The sequence below is a fragment of the Xenopus laevis genome, chromosome 8L (genome assembly GCF_017654675.1).
Source record: "Xenopus laevis strain J_2021 chromosome 8L, Xenopus_laevis_v10.1, whole genome shotgun sequence".
Classification (NCBI taxonomy): Eukaryota; Metazoa; Chordata; class Amphibia; order Anura; family Pipidae; genus Xenopus; species Xenopus laevis.
In genome coordinates this window covers 15,782,997-15,804,968 of record NC_054385.1, presented here as the reverse complement: position 1 = coordinate 15,804,968, position 21,972 = coordinate 15,782,997, and the positions used below count along the sequence as shown (strand labels likewise).

The window sequence follows — 21,972 nt, the reverse complement described above, 5'->3', positions numbered from 1 at the left end:
CAAAAGGAGTCCAACACTTTAGACAAGCTTTTTGGTCCAACACGAAAGAAACAAAAGTTCTTTCCAGTCCATGACACAGTACAACAAGTTATAAATAAAGAGTGGAAAACTCCTGACCGCAGACCGGTCAAGGATAAAAGAATGAACATAGTGTACCCTTTCGACCAAACTCATAAAGATAAGTGGGAAACAATCCCCAAGGTGGATGCCCCCATTGCACGATTGGCTAAACGTACAACTATACCATTAGAAGACGGTACCGCTTTTAGAGACCCCATGGACAGGAAGGCAGAAAATCTATTAAAGGGTTCTTTCTCATCCTCTACAGCCGCTTTCAAACCAGCAATTGCGGCAGCATGTGTGTCTCGTACCATGGTCTTATGGCTAGAAGAAGCACTAGCAGCGGTGACAGATGAGTCATTCGATATGCATGGACACCTCTCAAAACTGCTAAATGCAGCACATTTTATCTGCGACGCTTCTACTGATATGCTTCAGTTACAAGCCAGAGCATCAGCTCTTTCAGTAGGAGCCAGAAGAGCGCTATGGCTCAAATCTTGGAGCGCAGACTTGGCTTCCAAGAAAAATTTGGTAACCCTACCTTTTACAGGGACGTCATTATTTGGTCCAGAGCTAGATGTGTTGATCAACAAGATCACTGGGGGTAAAAGTAACTTCCTTCCCCAAGACAAGAAACCCAGACCACAAAACCCACAACAAAGAAGACCATTTAGGTCATCGAATTTCACTCGGCGTTTTCCACAAGGATCTGGACAACAACAACAACCATACTCTAATCAAAGTAGAGGCAATTTTCGCCAATCCAAGAAACCCTCTTGGAATTTTCAAAGGCGCACCCCTAGGGGTACGTCAGACAAACCACAGGATGCATGAAGAGACGACCTCTTCCGAACTTGTGGAAGCGGTAGGGGGGCGTCTTCTCAAGTTCAGGGAGGTCTGGCTCACAACCACGCCGGACACATGGGTCCACAACATAATATCTGTCGGCTACAAGCTAGATTTCAAATCCAACCCCCCTCAACGGTTCCGTTTTTCCTCCATTCCAACTTTACCGGCAAAAAAGCGAGCCTTACAAACAGCAATACAAGACATGCTAAAAGCCAATACCATAGTTCCAGTACCAACGGAACAGCGGCATCAAGGGTTTTACTCAAACCTGTTTCTGATACCCAAAAAAGATGGATCACTACGGCCTGTGCTGGATCTAAAATTCCTAAACAAATTTCTACACGTTCCATCATTCAAAATGGAATCTCTACGATCAGTGATTGCAAATGTAGAAAGAGGGGATTTTTTCACGGCCATAGATTTGAAGGACGCTTATTTACACGTCCCTATACATGTAGACTTTCAACAATTTCTACGCTTTGCCATTCAAAGAGAACATTTTCAATTCCGGGCGTTACCCTTCGGTCTAGCAACAGCCCCCAGGGTATTTACAAAAATCATGGCAGCACTAGTAGCACACATGCGGCAACAGGATATCTGTGTACTACCATATCTAGACGACCTTCTAATAAGGGCACCTTCTTACTCAATAGCGGCATATCAGACAAACCTATGCAAACAAATCCTAGAAGAACACGGCTGGAAGATTCACACCGAAAAAAGTACATTGACTCCAACACAATCCATCATCTTTTTGGGAGTAAAATTCGATTCAGTACAACACAAGGTGTTTCTCACCCCTCAAAAACAAGCAGTCATTCATACAGCAGCAAAACAGGCAATATCTCGACAGACACTGTCAGCCAGAAGTTGCATGCGACTGCTAGGGCTCATGACGTCAGCCATAGAAGTCATCCCATTCGCACAAGCTCACATGAGGCCTTTCCAACTAGAGTTCCTCCACAAATGGAGAGGAGATCACAGCAAACTCGACTCCCCCATTTACCTCTCAAAGGACACAAAACACTCACTCCAGTGGTGGCTTCAGAAAGAAAAAGCTCATGAGAGGGAAGATTTGCTCCATTGCAAACTGGTCACTGGTAACCACAGATGCCAGTCTCACAGGTTGGGGAGGAGTTTTCGGTCACAGATCGGTACAAGGTCGATGGTCATTGGAAGAATCCTCCCTACACATCAACATACTGGAGATACGGGCAATTTTTCTATCACTAACACACTGGTCGGATCTATTGGAAGGGCATCCGATAAAAGTCAGATCGGACAACGCCACGGCTGTGGCTTATATAAACCACCAGGGGGGCACACACAGCAAGGCAGCTTGGCGAGAAACGTTCCGTATCCTTCAGTGGGCAGAAAGAAAGTCATGCAGATTGAAAGCCGTTTATATCCCTGGTCAACTAAATTGGGAAGCAGACTTCCTAAGTCGGACGACTCTCGATCCGGGAGAGTGGAGCCTACAGAAGGAAGTGTTCCATCAAATCACAACCAGGTGGGGCACACCGCAGATAGACCTGATGGCCAGCAAGTTCAACAACCAAGTGACACGGTATTGCTCCAGGTACCACGATCCAGCAGCATGGTCCATAGACGCGATGACAACAGAATGGAACTTTCCACTGATTTACATTTTTCCACCCATTCCAATGATACACCCTATCATACGGCGACTGCGTCTTTTCCAGACAACGGCAATAGTGATAGCCCCATTTTGGCCCAGGAGGGCTTGGTTCTCGGACCTACGAAAATTGTCTATTGCCCCGCCCTGGCCACTCCCAAGCAGACCGGATCTATTGATGCAGGGTCCCTGCCAGCACCCCGCATTAGAAAGACTAGCCCTGACGGCTTGGCTATTGAGACATCCATTTGGAGGAACAAAGGGTTTTCAGAAAGAGTGACTGATACCGTGTTGAAAGCCCGCAAACCTTCAACAAACTCAACATACCACCGTATATGGTCCGCTTACATTTCTTGGTGCAGAGTTAAACGGGTAAACGATCAAACGTACTCGATTCCACACATTTTGGAATTCTTGCAAGACGGCATGGAGAAGGGTTTGGGTGTCAATTCACTTAAGGTTCAGATTTTGGCGCTGTCAGTGCTCTTCCAAACACAAATAGCGTCACTGCCAGACATAAGAACTTTCATCCAAGCAGTAGGCCACATTAAGCCTCCATATAAAAATCCACTTCCACCATGGAACTTGAATCTCATACTCCAAGTATTACAGGGGTGGCCATTTGAACCCTTAGCAACAATAGACCTCAAATTCCTTACTTGGAAGACGGCTTTTTTAGTAGCGATAGCTTCCGCTAGACGCGTATCCGAGTTGGGAGCTTTAACTCCCAAGCCTCCATTCTGTATCTTCCACGAAGATAAAGTAGTTCTACGAACAATCCCAACTTTTCTGCCAAAAGTGTCATCCGAATTCCATCTTAACCAGGAGATTGTGCTACCTTCGCTTTGTCCTAAGCCTAACACAGAAGCAGAAAGGCGTCTACACAATTTAGATGTAGTACGAGCACTAAAATTCTATCTTCATAGAACAGACAAACTTAGAAAATCAGATTCTCTTTTCGTACTATATGGAACCAATTGCAAAGGTAACAAAGCATCAAAGATATCCATCGCAAGATGGATCAAAAATCTCATAGTATTCATTTACAAACTCAAGGGATTACCTACACCACTAAAAGTGATGGCTCACTCCACTAGAGGCCTGAGTGCTTCATGGGCACTATATAATCAAGCATCCATGGAACAGATCTGTAAGGCCGCCACTTGGTCCTCGCTACATACGTTTACAAAGTTCTATAAATTCAATGTCTTTGCATCTGCAGAGGCAGTTTTGGAAGAAAAGTTCTTCAATCAGTTGTTAAGTAGTTAAGGGTCTGTCGCTCATGTTAGAGCCGTTCATTCTTTGTCCTTACTACTATCTTTTTTGTTAAACTAATTTTCTTCTTCCCACCCTTTCTCTAGCTTTGGGACTAACCCATTCGTGCCCTGTGCTGCCTAGGGACGATCGAGAAAAGAGGATTTGTTATCAGACTTACCGATAAATCTCTTTCTCGAAGTCCCGTTAAGGCAGCACAGGAAGTTTCCCACCCCATGCTTTCACTATACTATCCTCTTCATAAGCTGTGCTAGTCGAAACTGAAGTAGGTGGGGTTAATACAGGAAGAGGAAGCCCCCTAGCAGGGGTCAAAGTTTTGGATCCATCCTGCCTCCTAGAGGGAACGCTGATATTAACCCATTCGTGCCCTGTGCTGCCTTTACGGGACTTCGAGAAAGAGATTTATCGGTAAGTCTGATAACAAATCCTCTATTGTTATATATTGTTATATATTGTTATATATATATATATATATATTGTTATATATATGTATATATATAATGATAGAAGGACTCGCACACCATTCTTCAGTGAATAAAACGGTGGTATTTTATTCTTTAATGCATTTCCAACGTGTCGGCCCCCATTTGGGCCTTTATCAAGGATACAGTGCATATGTTAGTGTGGCCAATTAAATGCTATGAATAACCCGGTGAAATTTACGCTGAACCATAATGCAAGTAGTATTGAATTTTTGGATGTTAAAATTTATAAAGGTGCCACCAGATTGGAGACGTGCATATATGTGAAACCCACAGATAGAAATACGATTCTCCATTATCAAAGCTGCCATCCGAAGCATTTACTTAACTCCCTACCAAAGTCACAAATGCTTAGGGTAATACATTACCAGTGAGAAGGAAAAGAGGGAGGAGGATCTGAAGGTTGTGGCAAATAAATTTTTAGAAAGTGGTTATCCACCCGATTTGGTTTTAACCACAAAAAAATGGGCATTAAATCTTGACCAAGGGGACTCACAAATTTTGAGTTCAGCACACAACACACAGACCCCAGACTAAAGGAGAGGTGGTTCTGGTGTTAACCATATCTACTATGTAAGTAAATATGGAGAAGGTTCGAGTTTCATGCAAAATTGTGTACTTAAACATTGGCCGTTGGTAACCAGTGATGAGAGTGTGTGTAAAAAGCTGCCATCCCGAACCAGATTTAGCTACCAAAAAGGTAGATCCCTGAAGGATGACCTGTACATCTACTATGGTGATTTATTTGATTAAATGCCCGTGCGGGCTAATATACTGTGGGAAGACAATCAGGATGCTCAAGGAGCGTATGGGCATGCACAGGGCCAGCATTAGGCAGCGTTAGACCCTGACAGAGAATCGAAGGCCAAAAGTAAAAAACAGGACATATCCCTGCAATTGGTGGCCAAGCACTGGGCGGGTGCCAAACATAGCCCATCAGCATTCAGGTGCATGCCCATTGAACAAATACCAGTGAGGGCGAGGGGTGGAAACTTTGATAATATCTTACTAAAAAGAGAGGCTTTTTGGATCTATGAGCTTGATTGCGTAAGCCCGAAAGGGCTAAATGGACAACAGGTGTTAAGCTGTTTTCTTATCTGAAGACTAAACTTTTATATGGTAATGCACTAAGACAGAATACCACGAAATGTTTTTTGAAAAATACATTGTAAAGATTGCTTGTAAAGATTGCTTTAAAAAGCTTTATTGTGAAATTACTTGATTGTATAAGTATAAAATTGTTAACAATATTCTATCTAGGTGAAACTAAGTATCTGTTTTTTTGTACAAATTTTGCAGGCTTATGAAAAAAGAATAAGTCAATTGGACACTTTTGTAACACGTTATGAGCACTTCAAGCACTTGCACAGCACTGGCATCTTGTGGTGGATTTTAGGTACTGCATTTTTAAGTCTGTACAATGAGATGTACTTTTTGGAATGTCTAGCACTGTCTATGACGTCATACTTGGCGCCAATTTTAAATGGTGTATAAATAGCCACACTAACATATGCACTGTATCCTTGATAAAGGCCCAAATTGAGGCCGAAACGTTGGAAATGCATTAAAGAATAAAATACTGCAGTTTTATTCACTGAAGAATGGTGTGCGAGTCCTTCTATCATTTTGTATAACCAATATTGACCTACGCACCCGAAGCAACTACAAATCTGGAGTGCATACACACAAAAACGTTATATATATATATATATATATATATATATATAATTTTTTTTTTTTAAATGTAACATGGTTAACACTGTATCCTTCAGAAGTATTTCAAATCTACATTAAAGGGGTTGGTCACCTTTAAATTAACTTTTAGTACGATGTAGAGAGAGATATTCTGAGACAATTTCCAATTGGTTGTCATTTTTTATCATTTCCGTTTTTTTAGTTATTTGGCTTTTTATTCAGCAGCTCTCCAGTTTGCAATTTCAGTAATCTGGTTACTAGGGTCCAAATTACCCTAGCAACCATGCATTGGTTTGAAGAAGAGACTGGGATATGAATCAGAGAGGTCCTGAATAGAAACATGAATAATGAATACAAAGTATCAATAACAATAAATGTGCAGCCTTACAGAGCATTTGTTTTAAGATGGGGTCAGTGACCCCCATTTAAGAGCTGGAGTCAGAAGAAGAAGGCAAGTAATTCAAAAAAGGAAAAATGAAGGCCAATTGAAAATTGCTTAGAATTAGCCGTTCTATAACATACTAAAAGTTAACTTAAAGGTTAAGCACCCCTTTAAGATCTCTTTTATTCAAATCTTCTTGTCCTTGTACTGTCGGGGAATAAAGCTCCTATTGAATCAAGGGAATCAGTGTCGTTCTCTCTCCGAGCGTTTGCCTGCGGCATTAAGGTGAGATTCCTCCACACTTGCAGTTGCTTCTGTTCCATTCTTCCATGAGGAACATAAAGTATGTCGATCGCTCAAGCAGCGTTCATTTCGATTTTATTTTTTAGTCTATATCTTTTAACAAACTTGGGATTGCACATAAATTATAGTAGATTTGGAAAGCTCAAGATGTTCCAAAAAAAACCCTGATATATATTTTGTTTTATTAATATTTTTCGTACATTTGTGTTTATCAGGAATATGCCAGTAAGAAGCAGAAGAAAAGAGAAGGATGAAGCAGAAGGCATAGAATTAAGATCAGAAGACAGAGGAAGACATTTCCCTGGGACACTCTCAGGTAAGTATAGCTCGAATAGGGTGTCTTCATATTGGGCCCTTATATGCCACATGCTTAGGTAGAAAGCCCTTGGTACCTAATAGTATGTGGAAGATAAGATGTTGCAAGGTGGAAGCATACTTAGGTAAACCTATACGTATACGTGTCTGCCCACAGAGCCAGCCTATATCAGTGGTACAAGGATATCTAATAGGAATAATGACATAAAAATGTTATCTGTATTTGTATAGAACTGGCTCTTTGCTGTGACAGCTTGGTGCCACCAACCAGTGTGTCAATCAATAGGAGCTGCAGCCACAGAGTGCTGTCCATGGTACTGAATGGAAAAGGCAGTTCAAGCTTCCCTCAATGGCTGCATTAGTGATTGCAGTATATGTACCATAAGTCACATGTTAGATATGTACTTACTACAGCAAATGTGTTTTATCCACACAGGCCCACCCGCCCCTTTACCCACACAGGAGTTGCATTCTGATTGGCCGACAGGGTTGTTCTTTCTCCTTTATAATAAACACAAGGAAGCAGTTGTTACGCAGCACATGAAGCTCATTGTGTGTGGTTTTCTGCCCAACTCCCCGCACCTCTGGCACACAGAACCGGAGAAGATTCTGGTTTGACTAATTGTGTTTGTGCAGTGAATAGAAATACCCGCGGGCACCCACTGCCCAAAAACTGGGGCTTTTGTCTCGTCCCTGGGAAACCAGTGCAATAGAATGTAATGAGGACGGTGGGGAGAGTGGGGGCAGGGATGAGATACCACCAGGCACAGGAGAAGGGGAAACAATTTTAATGGAATATAAAAACAAGATATTTGTAACAAAATATCTCATTAGCGCAGGGTCCCACCAGCGCCAACAGTTCAGGTATTAGAGGTGCTGGGCATGTGGCCTTCCATTGTCGGGACGATAAGGAAGTTATAGTTGAACGGGAGGATATGGGAGTTGTAGCAGGAGGGCCACATAGTAACAGTGGGTAATGAGAGTTGTAGCAGGAGGGACACACACCTGGCAATCAGGATTTAGAAACATCTATTTCAATTATCTACATACCCTGAAGATTCACTATGGGGGCTGATTTAAGGCCCACAGCTTGAAGGTTCAGTTGTAGGAACAGGTGGTGATTACTTCTTGGTCCCATGAAATGTCCAATCTTATGACTTTCCTTTTTGGGATTTGTTTTCCTCCCTGCTGCCTGCTTCTGGTGCTTCTCCCCGCCCTCCTTGCTGCCTGCTTGTGGGCTGCACTTCTTCCCACCAGGGGAATCTCCGCAACATGAGGGCAGGTAAGGGGCAGCCCAACATCAGGCATCTTTCTTCCCACTTCAAGAGATCCTCTTATCCCATAATAATTAAAAAGATATATTAATTATAATGACCCAGAACACGAGGTGCCACTAATACACAGCAGCACCCATCTGTCACCTGTAGTAAACAGCTTGGCCCTCATGGGGAGACAATCCCAGAGGAGTAAAACACACTGTGAGCCTATTCTCTCTCTAAAAAGGAACCCGTCTGCCCCTTTACCCACACAGGGAGCCCACCCGCCCTCCCCTTTACCCACACAGGGAGCCCCACCCGCCCTCCCCTTTACCCACACAGGGAGCCTGCCCTCCCCTTTACCCACACAGGGAGCCCACCCACCCTCCCCTTTACCCACACAGGGAGCCCGCCCACCCTCCCCTTTACCCACACAGGTAGCCCGCCCACCCTCCCCTTTACCCACACAGGTAGCCCGCCCACCCTCCCCTTTACCCACACAGGTAGCCCGCCCGCCCTCCCCTTTACCCACACAGGTAGCCCGCCCGCCTCTCCTTTACCCACACAGAGAGACCACCCGCCCTCCCCTTTACCCAAACAGGGAGACCACCCACCCTCCCCTTTACCCACACAGGGTAACTTTCTTCTAATGACACCAAATCCTATAGACTTCTGCTCTCTTCTCCTTATGATTACATGCTATTATACCCTAGGCCACCACATTTTATATTCCAACTACCCCTTTTTATTAGGTTGTTTTCACCTCCCTCTCTGTCACTGATCTGGTTTCTAAGGAAAATGGGACCCTAGCAACAACACAGCAGCTTCTAAACTGATTGTTATTGGGGCTATTTGATTCACCCTCCCATCTTCCCCTCCCTGTATATGTTACCTTGGCTTTTTTAAGGAAGAACCAACCTTTATTCCCAGCCCACCAATACCCAGAATAAATACACACACAGCTTCTTTGTGGTTAATCTGTGTAAGTCACAGCTTTATTGATGGAATACATTGGGCTTTTCGATCCTGAGGAAGGCAAAAAAACCTTTGTAAAGCTTGATCTAATCTGCTTCACAAGAGGGAAAAATTCCTTCCTGATCCCTTAACGGCGATCGGTTTTGCTCCCAGGATCAATGCTCCATAATTAAAGAAGGGAAGCAGGGTGAGGGACACAGAAAGAAATTTGGCAGCATACACATGAGCTCCATTAAGCTTCTAAGTGAACACTGCATTCCTCTTCATTCCATTGGATCCCGGATTTTGCAGTTTTAGGGATGGAATGAAAAGCAATGCAGGGTCTGCTGAGTGGCTTAAGGTTGCTTCTGTGTATGAAACCAACTCTTAGATGTAAGGGGGGGCACTGCTGTTGGAATTGTGGTGGAAGGAAGGGAAACAGAAGGGAATATGGCAGCATATACATGAGCACCATTAAGATGCTAGATGAACATTGCATTCCTTTCAATTCCATACCAGGAAGCCTGCAGACCCGGCTTCTACAGCCCAAGGATGGAGTTAAAAGCAATGCAGAATCCACCGAGTGGCTTAAGTGTGCTCCCGTATATAAAACCATATTTTGGATGAAGGGAGGAGCACCGCTGGTGAAGCTGCGGCGTAAGGAAGGGAAACAGAAGAGAATATGACAACATACACATAAGTACCTTTAAGCAGGAAGGTGAATGCTGCATTCCTCTGCATTCTGTTAGACCCCCTGCAGCCTACAGACCCGGCTTTGCAGTCTGCAGAGGGATTGAGTGAAAAGGAATGCAGGGTCTACCGAGTGGCATAAAGGTGCTTGCGTGTGTTTAACCATATTCTTGTCCCCAGTATGGTACTGCTTGTCCCTTCTGGCAGCTGTGACTCAGATGTGTGTGTGTGCGTGTATGTAAATATGTATGGGGGTCATGTCAGTGGGATGAAAGTGTGTTCAGTGTGTGTCTGTGTGCGTATGGGGATATGTGTTTGCACGTGTGCCATTACAAAATTTACAGCATCTTTGTGTGTTCCGTGCTGTTTTTCTCGTGGCTGCGACTGCCTCTGCTGCTGTTGACTCGGCTCTACCTTTGGGATCATTTACAGAAGCCTCTATTTTTGGTCTTTTTGCCAATTTGTTGGACTGACTGGCTGGCTCTTTTGCTCCTGTCTCTTTATTTGGCCTTTTAGCTGATGTTTTACTGGGCTTCCTGACTGGCTCCTTGGCTCCTGACTCTTCACGTGGCTTTTTTGCAGATGTTTCACGTGGCTGCTTGGCTGGCTCCTTGGCTCCTGTTCTTCCTCTCTGGATGGTGGAGGGAGAAGTAAACTTGGGAAACACCTCAGGAAAGACTCCTGGCATAAGTTGCTGTAAAAATTCTTTGTTGGCTGATGCCAGGAGTACAGTTTTCCTGAGGCATTTCTGCACGATCTGACTTGGATGGTCGCTTGGCAACTCCACTAATAAGTTGTATCCAAGGATGTGTTCAGCAGCTTTAAGGCAGCACTGAGCCATTAAAGATGGTAAATAAGTATGAAATTCATACTTCATCATGGTCAGTGCTGCAATGCCCCTGGCAGCTGTAAGAGCATTGGCTACTCTAGTGATGTTGTCATAAAAAAACATCTCCGCGGATACACTCATTAAGGTGAAGTGCTCCAGAAAAAAGTCTATGGTCGGTTGGTACAGGCGACACTCCAGTCGGTACAGCATCATATCCTCCACAAATGCCAAGACTCTTGGTGAGTAAAGAGTTTCACCAAAGACCTCCAGAAACTCTTCTGCATTAGGAGGATTGTCTTCCATGATCTTTATGGCCAGATATAAACTAGTGGCCCCCACTGGTTTCAGGATGCCAGGTTTCAGTTGCCTCCCGGAGATGTACCTTGCCATGTATTTTACAGCAAGGCACAAGGTGGAGAAGTCCAGTGAAAAGTGTCTGTGCACTTTGATTAAAATGGTGATGATTTCCCGCCAATCACTTTCCGCAATGGTGGTCTGCTTCGTGAGAATCCCCGATGTTTGGAATTTCTCTTCTAGGGCTTTATAGAACAGGTAGCTCTCTTCCCCGTAGTCCTCAAAGATGTCCAGTTCTCCATCGATGTTCCTGAGGGTGTTCCATTGGTCTTGTATAGGAACTGACTCCTCCGCTGCAGGTTGGCAGGTCACGCGCTCATCTTTGATCTTTTTGGCGCTTCCACGACTCCTCTCCTCTCTTTTGCGCTTTTTTGGGTTTGAAATACCCATCTTTGTCGCTGTCTCTAGACATGGCAAATGTAGGTAATTAAACAGACAGAAAGTCATTTTTCTCACAAAGCTAGTAACATCTACTTGCATAAAGTAAGTCTTAGTGAATCAATCACTGGTTAATGAGACAATAGCCTCCAAGGTTCTGTTGTATGTGACAAGCCCATCTACTATTCATCTCCCAATTTTATTTCCAAACTGCTATGTGGTTGTTAGGGCAATTAAGCCCTAGCAACCAGACAGGAGCTTCAACTCTGGGAGTGACCAGACAAAATATTAAAACTTAAGCACCCATAGCATTTTGTATTCACATGCCCCCCTGCAGGTAATTACAAGTACAAATCACACCGGTTACTGACTCATCAGAACGTGTACAAAAATCTCAACATATGTGTGATTAAATATTTCTTACACATAGGGGCACATTTACTTAGCTCGAGTGAAGGAATAGAATAAAAAATACTTTGAAGTATCTTTTTGGCTACTTTGACCATCGAATTGGCTACTTCGACCTTCGACTACGACTTTGAATTGAACGATTCTAACTAAAAATTGTTCGACTATTTGACCATTCGATAGTCAAAGTACTGTCTCTATAAAAAAACTTCGACCACCTACTTCGCCACCTAAAACCCACCGAGCATCAATGTTAGCCTATGGGGAAGGTTCCCATACGCTTTCCTAGCTTTATTTGATTGAAGGAAAATCGTTCGAATCGATCAAATGATTTTTCCTTCCATCATACGAACGAAGGAAATGCGGTAAATCCTTCGACTTCGATATTCAAGTTGAAGGATTTTACTTCGATGATCGAATATCGAGTTTTAATTAACCCTCGATATTCGACCCCCTAGTGTGACCTTCCATTCCCATGGGATTCTGCAAATTGTCAGTAAGTAATCAAGAAATGAGTCAATTTGTAAAGTCTTTCTAATTCCGATGTCCCTTTCCATATTGTAATTCTGCCCCCTAGATGGCCAGTTAGAGGGCCAGTCTGACCAGCAGAAAACTACCCTGGGAAGGTGCACTTTACTATTTGAAGAAGACGAGCAATGGCCTGGGAAAGAGATGTGTGACCTTACATATTGCTCCCCCTTGAATTTAGGGCAGGTTTTCTGTAAAATAAATCATAAACTGTATGAATTGGATTTTCAGGATTACCTCTTAAAAGAAGATGATGTTGTTCTTGATGATGGTAGATGTTAAAAAATGATGGCTGATGTTAAAAAATGATGGCAGATGTTAAATGCCAGATGTTAAAAAAAAAAAAAAAATAAGCAAAAAAAAAAAATCAAAAAGCCTGAGATGTTTTTGGCTTTTGGCTCAGAGGGGCCGGCACAAGGCCGGGGTACCCCAGAGGGTCTCCCTCTTTAGACGCTGGCTCTCCTTATATGTGTTCAGAAAAGAATGTTAAAATCTGAACTAAGGAGAAGCCAGGAAAAAACACAGTCCAAAATCGCTGTTGATTTGCCAAAAAGGTAGCACTGTAGCAATCTGTATGGGAAGAGAACAAATTGACAGATTAGCTTCAGGATAATGCATTTAACATTTAATATTTCTTATAAAATACAGAGGAAGGTGGAGATCTGGTCATTTTACCCTAAACGTGAGCTTTGTGTCACTCCCAGCGGGTACTGGCACTCAGTTTATACAATGCAGTACCTCCCAGCAGCCAATCAGAAATGAGCATTGGTATAGAGAGAATGAATACATAGTACATAAGATCACTGGCCAGGTGCAGATTGCCCACCCCCTGCTATAGAAAACATTTACAGAATAGCAATTAAATATGATTAGAATCAATACTGCCCTTCCATGTACCCAAATGTCATCTTTTTATGGGCTTCAGTTGGGAAAAAGTATATTTGCTGTCAGCCCCTAAATCTCTTATAGGGATAGTACATTCAGCACTCTACCAACCAACGGACTAAACCAACTGTCAAACCCTGGGTCTGTGTCTCCCAACCAGCACTAAGAGTAAAAGCATCTCCAAAGCCCATTTTAGGGGTAAACTTTCCAAAATCCATGAAATCAATGAGAGGAGCAAGATCCGCTAGTCTTGGGGGTATCAACCAACTATCCTCCCCCCTTTTCACTAAAATAAAGGTTATTTGGCAAAAAATCTCTTATAGGGATAGTACATTCAGCACTCTACCAACCAACGGACTAAACCAACTGTCAAACCCTGGGTCTGCGTCTCCCAACCAGCACTAAAATTGTCCATTTTAGGGGGAAATTCACTAAAATCTGTAACATGATCAATATCTGTTAGTCTGGGGGGCATCACCCAAGTGTTTCCCCTCTTTTTTCACTAAAATAAGCATCTCTCAGAGGGAATATACACTTACCACAATTAAAACCAAAGGACTAAACCAACTGACAAATCCCTAGTTGTAAAGTCACCTTTCTTATATGACACCCTGCTGTATGTCTCCCACTCATTAGCTTCCCCCCAATTATCCCCATAGCATGTGACTCTGCTACCCACCCCTAGTTCCAGATTTGGATAAATGGAGCGTGTATTTAGCTACAGTGTTGGTACTTAATAGCAGGGCAGATACCCAGGGGCAGAGGGGCAAAACTCTAAGGAGCCTGTCAATACTGGGAACAGAAATGATCCACAGGGGTCCCCAAATTTTAGTTTCTTAAGGGGTTGCTATAGAAAAGGTGTATATTTGTGTCAGCCCTGCATAACTTCCAAATCCTGGGTCTGTGTCTCCCAACCAGTGCTAAGATTAAAGGTATCTCCAAAACCCATTTTAGGGGATAGTTCTCCAAATTCACTAAAATCAGTGAGAAGAGCAACATCTGCTAGACTGAGGGTATCACCCAACTATTTCCCCTCTTTTTTTTTAACTAAATTAAAGGATTATTTGGCGAAAAACTCTCAGAGAGAATTTACACTTACCTCTCACCCCAGTATCAACCAACGGACTGATCCAACTGTCAAAATCCCTAGGTATGAAGTCACCTCTGTCCCTTGCTCTTAAAGGGGAAGTGTACCCTATTGATGAGTAAGGTTTATATGGCATTTATTTCCACTTAGATGTGCAGTACCTACATAGCTTATTATGTATGCAGAGCATTGCTTTGTATGTGTGGCCTATTGAGTCAGTGCAGTTACTGTGCTGCCATATCTTTTTTTATCCATGAATTCATCAGCCATGGATTCAATCACTGCTGCTGCTCCTGTTATTTATGTTTTATAAAGTACTATGTGCCCTGTGGAGACAACAAACCTCTGGGGACACAGGAAAGTACAGAGGGCATGGGAGAGATTAGTTTGTGAACCTTCCTTCATGTGCCATCTTGGATCACAGTGATAGAATCAGTGTTTGGGTGAAAGATGGCACATGAAGGAAGGTTCACAGAATTGCATTAAAGATGATTTGGGAAGGGATAATGTCTGAGGAGGCCAAGAAGCTTATATAAGTAGGACTGATCGTTTTAAAATCGGATATTTTGCCCAAGCCCTGTAACCAGTAGCAACATGTGCTGCATTTCTGACTCTCATCTTTCCATATCCTTCCTTTTAAATACCTTCAGAATCTATGAATCTGGGGTTTTTTTTGGTTTTTGTTTTCCCCTTTGACCCAAACGTAATTGACTCCATTTCTTCAATAGGCTGCTTGCAACTGCCTCGTGACGGAGTCATTGGTCGTCAAAGTTTCAGATTTCGGGATGGCCAGGTAAGTGCAACTAATTTCAGCTTCAGAAGCCACCATAAAGAGACAATTTCAAACTCCACCATAAATGACTGTATTAAGCAGTGGTTGTCATTCTTTATTAATACAAGCCTCACCTGAAGGTCCATCCTCTGGCCAGGGCCTCCTTTAGCTCATGAAATGGGTACAGGAATAGGAAAATATTGGTGTATCCTGATTTCATTATATCATGGTTTCATAAATATGAAGTGAAGTGTGGGTCAATGTTTAGCCCAGCTCTCTGGTGGATCAGTCTAATCACACGTTCCCTTTCTTTTCTCTCTCATTTAGGAGTGTTTGTGTGGGAATTGTTCAGCAAGAGCAAAATTCCATTTGAACATTGTTTTCAACTCCGAGGCTGTGGATAAAATCTCAGCTGGACTGAGGCTCTTCAGACCCAAGATGTCTCCCGAAAGAGTGTACATGCTGATGAAGAACTGCTGGTAAGAGGTACGAGGGATTAGGTTTATGTACACTTTTAACATAATGAAAAAACGCACTCCTGGATAGTCTGCTCCAATACAGAGAACTACTGTCAGAATCATTATATGTATATTGTAATATCGATGCAGCATCCTTCTATGCGATTACAATCCATGAACAGACTGTAGCAGCAGGTACTGATATATAAGGACATGTTAATGTTGTGTATAATTGTTGTTATTGCCCTAGGCAACAAGCTGGGCAGTCAGAAAGGGGGGAACATGTGCGTCTGCTGAATCCCTCACCTACGCCCAGCGAGGATCCCCAAACTGGGTCTTCATGGGACAACTTCCTGCAGAGCCTCCAGCTGGTCCCACGTCGCAGAGGATGGATCTGCTGCCTGTAACCCCCCAGGTTAGTGTTAATGCACACATTTTACACATTACACATTAATACACACTTACACACACTCACATACATTTTAGTCTCCGGTTTTGTTGCTGTAACTATGGGATAGTGTGTATAGTAGGGCAAGATTTTCTCCAGGATTGTTGCTTTATCTCTGGGATAGTGCTTAGTAAGGCAAGATGGCCTCCGAAAATGTTGCTGTAACTATGGGATAATGTTCTGTGAGGCAAGATAGTCTCTGGGATTTTAGCTTTTATCACTGTATTATTCCAAATTGTGTGTGTGTGTGTGTATATATATATATATATATATATATATATATATATATATATATATATATATATATATATATATATATATATATATATATATATATATAATGTATATATATATAATGTATATATATGTTTGTATTCAATTATTTATTTGCCAGCGATTTACTTTCATAAGCAAAAGTATTGAGAACAAAGCATATAATATTGTTAGCTGAGCAGTCTACTGGGCAACCCTTCAGCGCAATGGGCAGCACCACCATTTTATTGTTAACCTATTTAAGGCATATAAATTTAACTGTTTTTAACCATAAGGTATTGTTACCAATTAGCTAATTGCCAATTAGGCTAATGTGTTGAAACCACTATTTATTCTGTGACGTGAAAATACACGTGTGATGCCCCTGAGGAAGTATCAGGAGATATGAAACGCGTTGGGCTTATATTAACTAAATAAAATCTATTTGAAACTGATCCTTAAACTATTGGTGAAAAGTTTTTCCCTAACATACTGGACCGTTAGCAAGGCAGAGAAATTCAAGATCGGCACGAACGCCAGCACAAGAGGTGAGCTGTAATTACCAGGCCTAGCAGCTGCTTCAAGTGGATGACACCGTTCCCTGTCTGCCGAAAAGGGAGCGCACCCTAAGGAATACACGCAAGACTACATGCTTTCATTGCACTACGATCTGGTAAGTGTAAAATATAGCGCAGGGTGAAACCGGCGGTTCCGACGATATAACACCATTTGAAGCCTCTGTATTGCAGGATTACATCGGAGACAATATACACGCATTTGTACTTCAAATTTGTGAGTAGTTCCATGAAAAGTCTGTAAGGATTTTCTTTTGAGCGTACTACTCTATATATTGTCTCTCCACACAGGTCCCTGGAAATATTTTTTCTGCAATTATTAGCGCACTCTACCCCACAATATCCAAATCTCAGCACCACCATGTTGTTCTTTCAGCCTATGGGGCTCCGTATTATTTACATATGCAATATTAATCACTTACTCAGACATTAATGTTGAATAAGGGGTGACGTAGAATAATAACAGGGTTAATGGAAATATGCAGAGAGTAAAGTCACAGAGAAGAAGTAGATATCCTTTTGTGCCTGTCAGTAATATTAAAAAGATAAGGCAGAACAATGAGAGAATCAGACACATTGGGGCTCATCTATCTGCACCTGGGCAGTAACCCATAGCAACCGATCAGTTAACTTGTGTTTTCAACAGTTGCAGTTAGTGCTGTGATTTACTGGCCACATGCAAATGGAACCCGTTGTTCAAGTGAGCCCCAGTGACTGTTAAAGTCCCACACAATACGTTTATAAAGAGAGAGTGTTCCTGGAGTTTTGGGTTACACTTCTAGTTGTGCCAGTGAATAAGACCTACAGAATTCTTTGTTTCAATTAATTTGTGTGGAGTTTCACGATCAGTGTATAAGCTTTTTTCAATTACTAATATCCTTATTATATTACATTGGGGACACATTATTTTCTCTCTCTCTCCCAGGAAGAAAGATAAAGTTTCTAGGAATAGAGAAGATTATACACAAAATACAGTTTATGCAAATCTACCCGTAATGGTTTTCTGACGGCGAATTGCTTTATTGTCAGTGGGAAAGCATTTCGGGGATATCTGTCATCCGTGGTAGAGAATATTTAAACATAGGTGACAAATCTCCCAGTGTGTCCTTAGCCTAAAAGGGGATTTACAAAAGTTATTGTTTGGTAATTACCATTTGCTACCACTAGGGTGTAGGGTTGGGTTTGATATATGTTAGCTGTATATATTATATGTTAGCTGTATTTATATTGACTGACCTCTAGAGGGAGTGAGAGTAGGGAAACAAAAAACTGGTGGAGTTTTAAAATATAAAAGGAGAAAAACCACAGGAGGAACATCTATTGAAGAAGCCACTTTGCAGGAGAAACACTGGCGGGACCCAAGTGAGTAGGAAGTGTGAGTAGCAGTCAGAATAGGATTAGTTGTGTTATATACACTGTAGCAGTGTTGTGACAGGACATTGAGCATTTAATTTTCCTATAAAGGAACATAAGGCCTCTACAGGTCCGGACTGAGAATTAAAATAGGCCCTGGCATTTCAGGTACACAGAGGCCCAAACAGCCCCCCACCAGCCCACTAAATACTGACTTTCTATGGCACCTTATAGCTGCCCCTCTGGCATTTGCCAGAACCCACAGATTGCCAGTCCGGGCCTGGCCCTCTTAGAGGCTGAGCCCAGAACAAGGAATGGGGTGACAGGTCTCCTTAGCACATCTCAGTGGTTTATTCTCAGTGGTTGGCAGTACTGTAACTGTGGGTTAGTGTGTATAATAAGTAACACTTTTATCAGTGGTTTGGACAGTGGGGTAGTGTGTTTAGTAAGGCACAATTATTTCAGTAGTTGGGACTGTAAGTGTTGGTTATTATTATTGTTATTATTTTTGGTAAGAATATATTTCTCAGGAAATGGAGCAATGGCCAAGCGAGGTGGGTGACTAAGGAAACCTTTCAGATGGACTGATAGGGGTTTAGGGCCACCCTCTCTATACAAAAAAATCCTCAGGGGAGGCCCAGTTTGCACCTGCAGTACCCCCACCCCCTACTGGTATTCCATCCTCCTTGCCACCGTATTCCAAAACCTGCAGTAAAAGAGCAAGTGGGTGGCAAATTTAAATTTGGAAGTGGTTAGGGTTGCCACCTGGCCCGTATTTTACCACCATACAGCATCCTGGGCCCACTGTGACAATAGGGCCTGCTGTATTACACACTATGGAGAATGATGAGAGGCAACTGTACAGCTGATTGAGGGCCCAGGAGGTAGAGGTACCCCAGTAGGGTTGCCACCAGACAAGTAAAAATCATGCTTGATGCCAATGTTATTAATAGGGAAAAGCTAAAAATATATGAAGATTGGTATTTTTCTCCAAAAAAGGTGGCAAGGCTACATTCCAGTAGAGAAGATTTTGCTCTGTGGCCCGGCTAGTTATGTCCCTGAATGAGGCTACGTGCTACTGATACAGGAGGGACACAATATTTAGGTGGAGGACTTAGGGATTGGGGGGATGGAGGTGCAGGCCCACTTGCCAAAGACACCAGTATGACTTGTTCATAATATATTCACATACTGTACGGTGTCCATTTCTCCTTGTCGGCTTGGGGGACACAGGAGACAGTGGGGTATAGCTAATGCCACTAGGAGGCAGGACACAACAGAATAAGAGATGTGACTCCTCCTCCACTGGCTATACCCTCAGCAGTAGGCGGAGCCGGAATCAGTTTTTGTTGTGTCCTAAGGAGGTTAGGACTATCTCTCTTATCTCTCTATACAACACCTTCTACACTGGAGAGTCTAAGTCACCTGCACTGAGCTGTGTGTCCTTCTGACTTCTCCCAACGTGGATTCTGTCCCTGGCGTCACTAAGGCTAACTGCAGCCCTGACCATCCAGCCTAATCGACTTCTTCTTCCTGCAGAAGGACTGTCGGCTGGCCAGGAGACAAGGAAGAGATCTGTGCCCTGGGGTAGGTGAGTACTCTCCCCCCCCCCTCCCCACCCCTTTCGGGTGTCCCATTTGCCATCAGCAGCCCCCACAAGGCTCATGCTGTACCTGGCTCTGGTGATGTCTACAAGAAAATAGGGCACTGGCTACACAGGGTGCTTCTATCCACTCAGCCCCTAATTGGCCCTCTTCCTCCCTCAGCCACACTCCCCTATCCTTCGGCAGAGCGTGTCTGATACTTTAGGCAGGCATAGTGCGCATTGAGGCAGTGCTTGCTTCACAGCAGCGCATCCCTCACTCCCCTCTGATTCGCGCACTTTTTCTCGCGCCTTTTCGCGCGCGCGCTTCACGGGCCGTGACGTCACTTCCGGTCCTTCGCTCCCCGTACTGAGAGACAAGCGCTTTGGAGCGCATTCTCTCCCAGACCTTCCTGCTACACGGGGGACACAGGCTTCAGTGGGCTATCCCTCACTGCGTTCCTGCCACCAGCGCTACCCTCTGGCTCTCTCCCTGGCTATCCAACAGCAGGGGCATCCACAGCAAGTATTACATTATACTTTGACTTAGGGGGCAACATGTCTGAGGGTGCCAGCGAGGGCATTTTCTCTAGGGGATCCTCTGCCTCTGTAAGATATCTGGCCTGCGCCAAATGCCGCAAAAAGCTGCCAGGGGGACATAAGGAGCCTTTCTGTACTAAATGTAAATCTGCCGCACAGGTTTCTGATTCCCCAAGTCCTGCCTCCCCTCAGGTGGACCAGGCTTCCCAAAGGGCCTCCCCTCCAAACCAGTCAGAGGCTGCAGCCTCAGGGCCACAGGCCATCCCAGATTGGGCCTCTCATCTTGCCACGGGGATTCCGAAATTGGCCCTTTCCCTGGACAAGCTCCTTTCCCGCTTGGACAATCCTAAACAAAGGGTCCCAAAGCGCAGAGCCCCTTCTCCCTCAGACGAGGAAAGCGGCAGCAATTCCCCAGGTTTCTCCTCACCTCCACCAGAACCTGACGGGGATTTCTCCCTTTCTGACGGTGAGCTGTCTCACACCTCAGATCAACCAGAGGACGAATCTCCAAAATTCTCTTCCGAAGCAGTTGACTCCCTAATAGCTTCTGTCATTGAAACGCTCCACCTTCAGGAGACCGAAGAGAACCCGAAGGCTGCCAAAGCCCTTTTCAAAAGAAACAGTAGATCCTCGCCTACCTTCCCAGCTCATTCCCAACTTGAACAGATTATTCAACAGGAATGGGACAAACCTGAGCGGCGGTTCCAGCCAAACCGCAGATTCCTCAAACTGTACCCCTTTCCATCACACTCGACTGACAAGTGGTCCTCTCCACCATCAGTGGACGCTCCTGTCTCACGTCTATCCAAAAATACAGCTCTACCAGTTCCTGACGCATCTTCTTTTAAAGATCATATGGACAAGAAATTAGAGGGCTTACTTCGCTCCCAATTTTCAGCATCGGGTACTTCCCTCCGACCAGTGCTAGCCACAGCTTGGGTTAGCAGGGCTATTCAGTCCTGGTCTGACACTCTACTTCAAGGGATTTCTTCGGGAGCCCCACGCCACCAGCTAGCGCAATGGGCATCCCAGATAAAAGAGGCGAATGATTACATCTGTGAAGCTTCCCTAGATGCAGCACAAATCATCGGCAGAACCTCCGCCCTGTCTGTTGCGGCACGCAGATGCCTCTGGTTAAAATTGTGGACAGCAGACCTTTCTTCAAAGAAGTCTCTTACCTCTCTTCCATTCAAAGGAAAGCTTCTATTCGGCCCCGACCTTGACCAGATCATCAGTCAAGCGACCGGAGGCAAAAGCACATTACTTCCACAACCAAAGCCTCGCTTGCCTTTTCGCAGAGGAAGGTCCTTTCGTCCCTCCCAAAACAAGGGCAATAGGTCATCTCCTCCACGACACACTCCCTCCAATAGAGGGAGGTTCGGGGGCAAGCCCAGATCCTCCTGGCAGAATCGCAAACCCTCTTCCAGACCTGCAGACAAATCATCCTCTGCATGACGGGGTCTCTCCCCCGTCTCCCCAGGTACCTCTAGGCGGAAGGCTTCACCGTTTTGCAGATACCTGGCTCTCAATTACTCAGGATTCTTGGATACACGAGGTAGTGTCACAAGGCTACCATCTTGAATTTTCCTCACGGCCCCCTCAAAGGTTCTTTATGTCAAGACTCCC

General features: G+C 43.9%; 1 protein-coding gene across 1 annotated transcript; it reads right to left on the bottom strand.

Annotated features, from left to right (window-relative positions):
• Positions 1–9,968: 9,968 nt before the first annotated feature.
• On the bottom strand, positions 9,969–11,470 carry LOC121397273 (cyclin-O protein B-like). Its single transcript, XM_041573880.1, has 2 exons — positions 10,328–11,470; positions 9,969–9,989 (listed from the first exon to the last, which is right to left on the bottom strand). The coding sequence occupies exons 1-2, from the start codon at positions 11,468–11,470 to the stop codon at positions 9,969–9,971; spliced, it is 1,164 nt and encodes a 387-aa protein (XP_041429814.1).
• Positions 11,471–21,972: the final 10,502 nt, after the last annotated feature.

What these genes read in the sequence shown, in the direction of transcription:
- LOC121397273 (XM_041573880.1), bottom strand. Translation starts at nt 11,470, where the DNA reads ATGGGTATTTCAAACCCAAAAAAGCGCAAAAGAGAGGAGAGGAGTCGT. An exon ending in GACCAAAAATAGAGGCTTCT is followed by an intron (nt 9,990 to 10,327) that starts GTAAATGATCCC and finishes ATCCCTCTGCAG; the next exon opens with ACTGCAAAGCCGGGTCTGTA.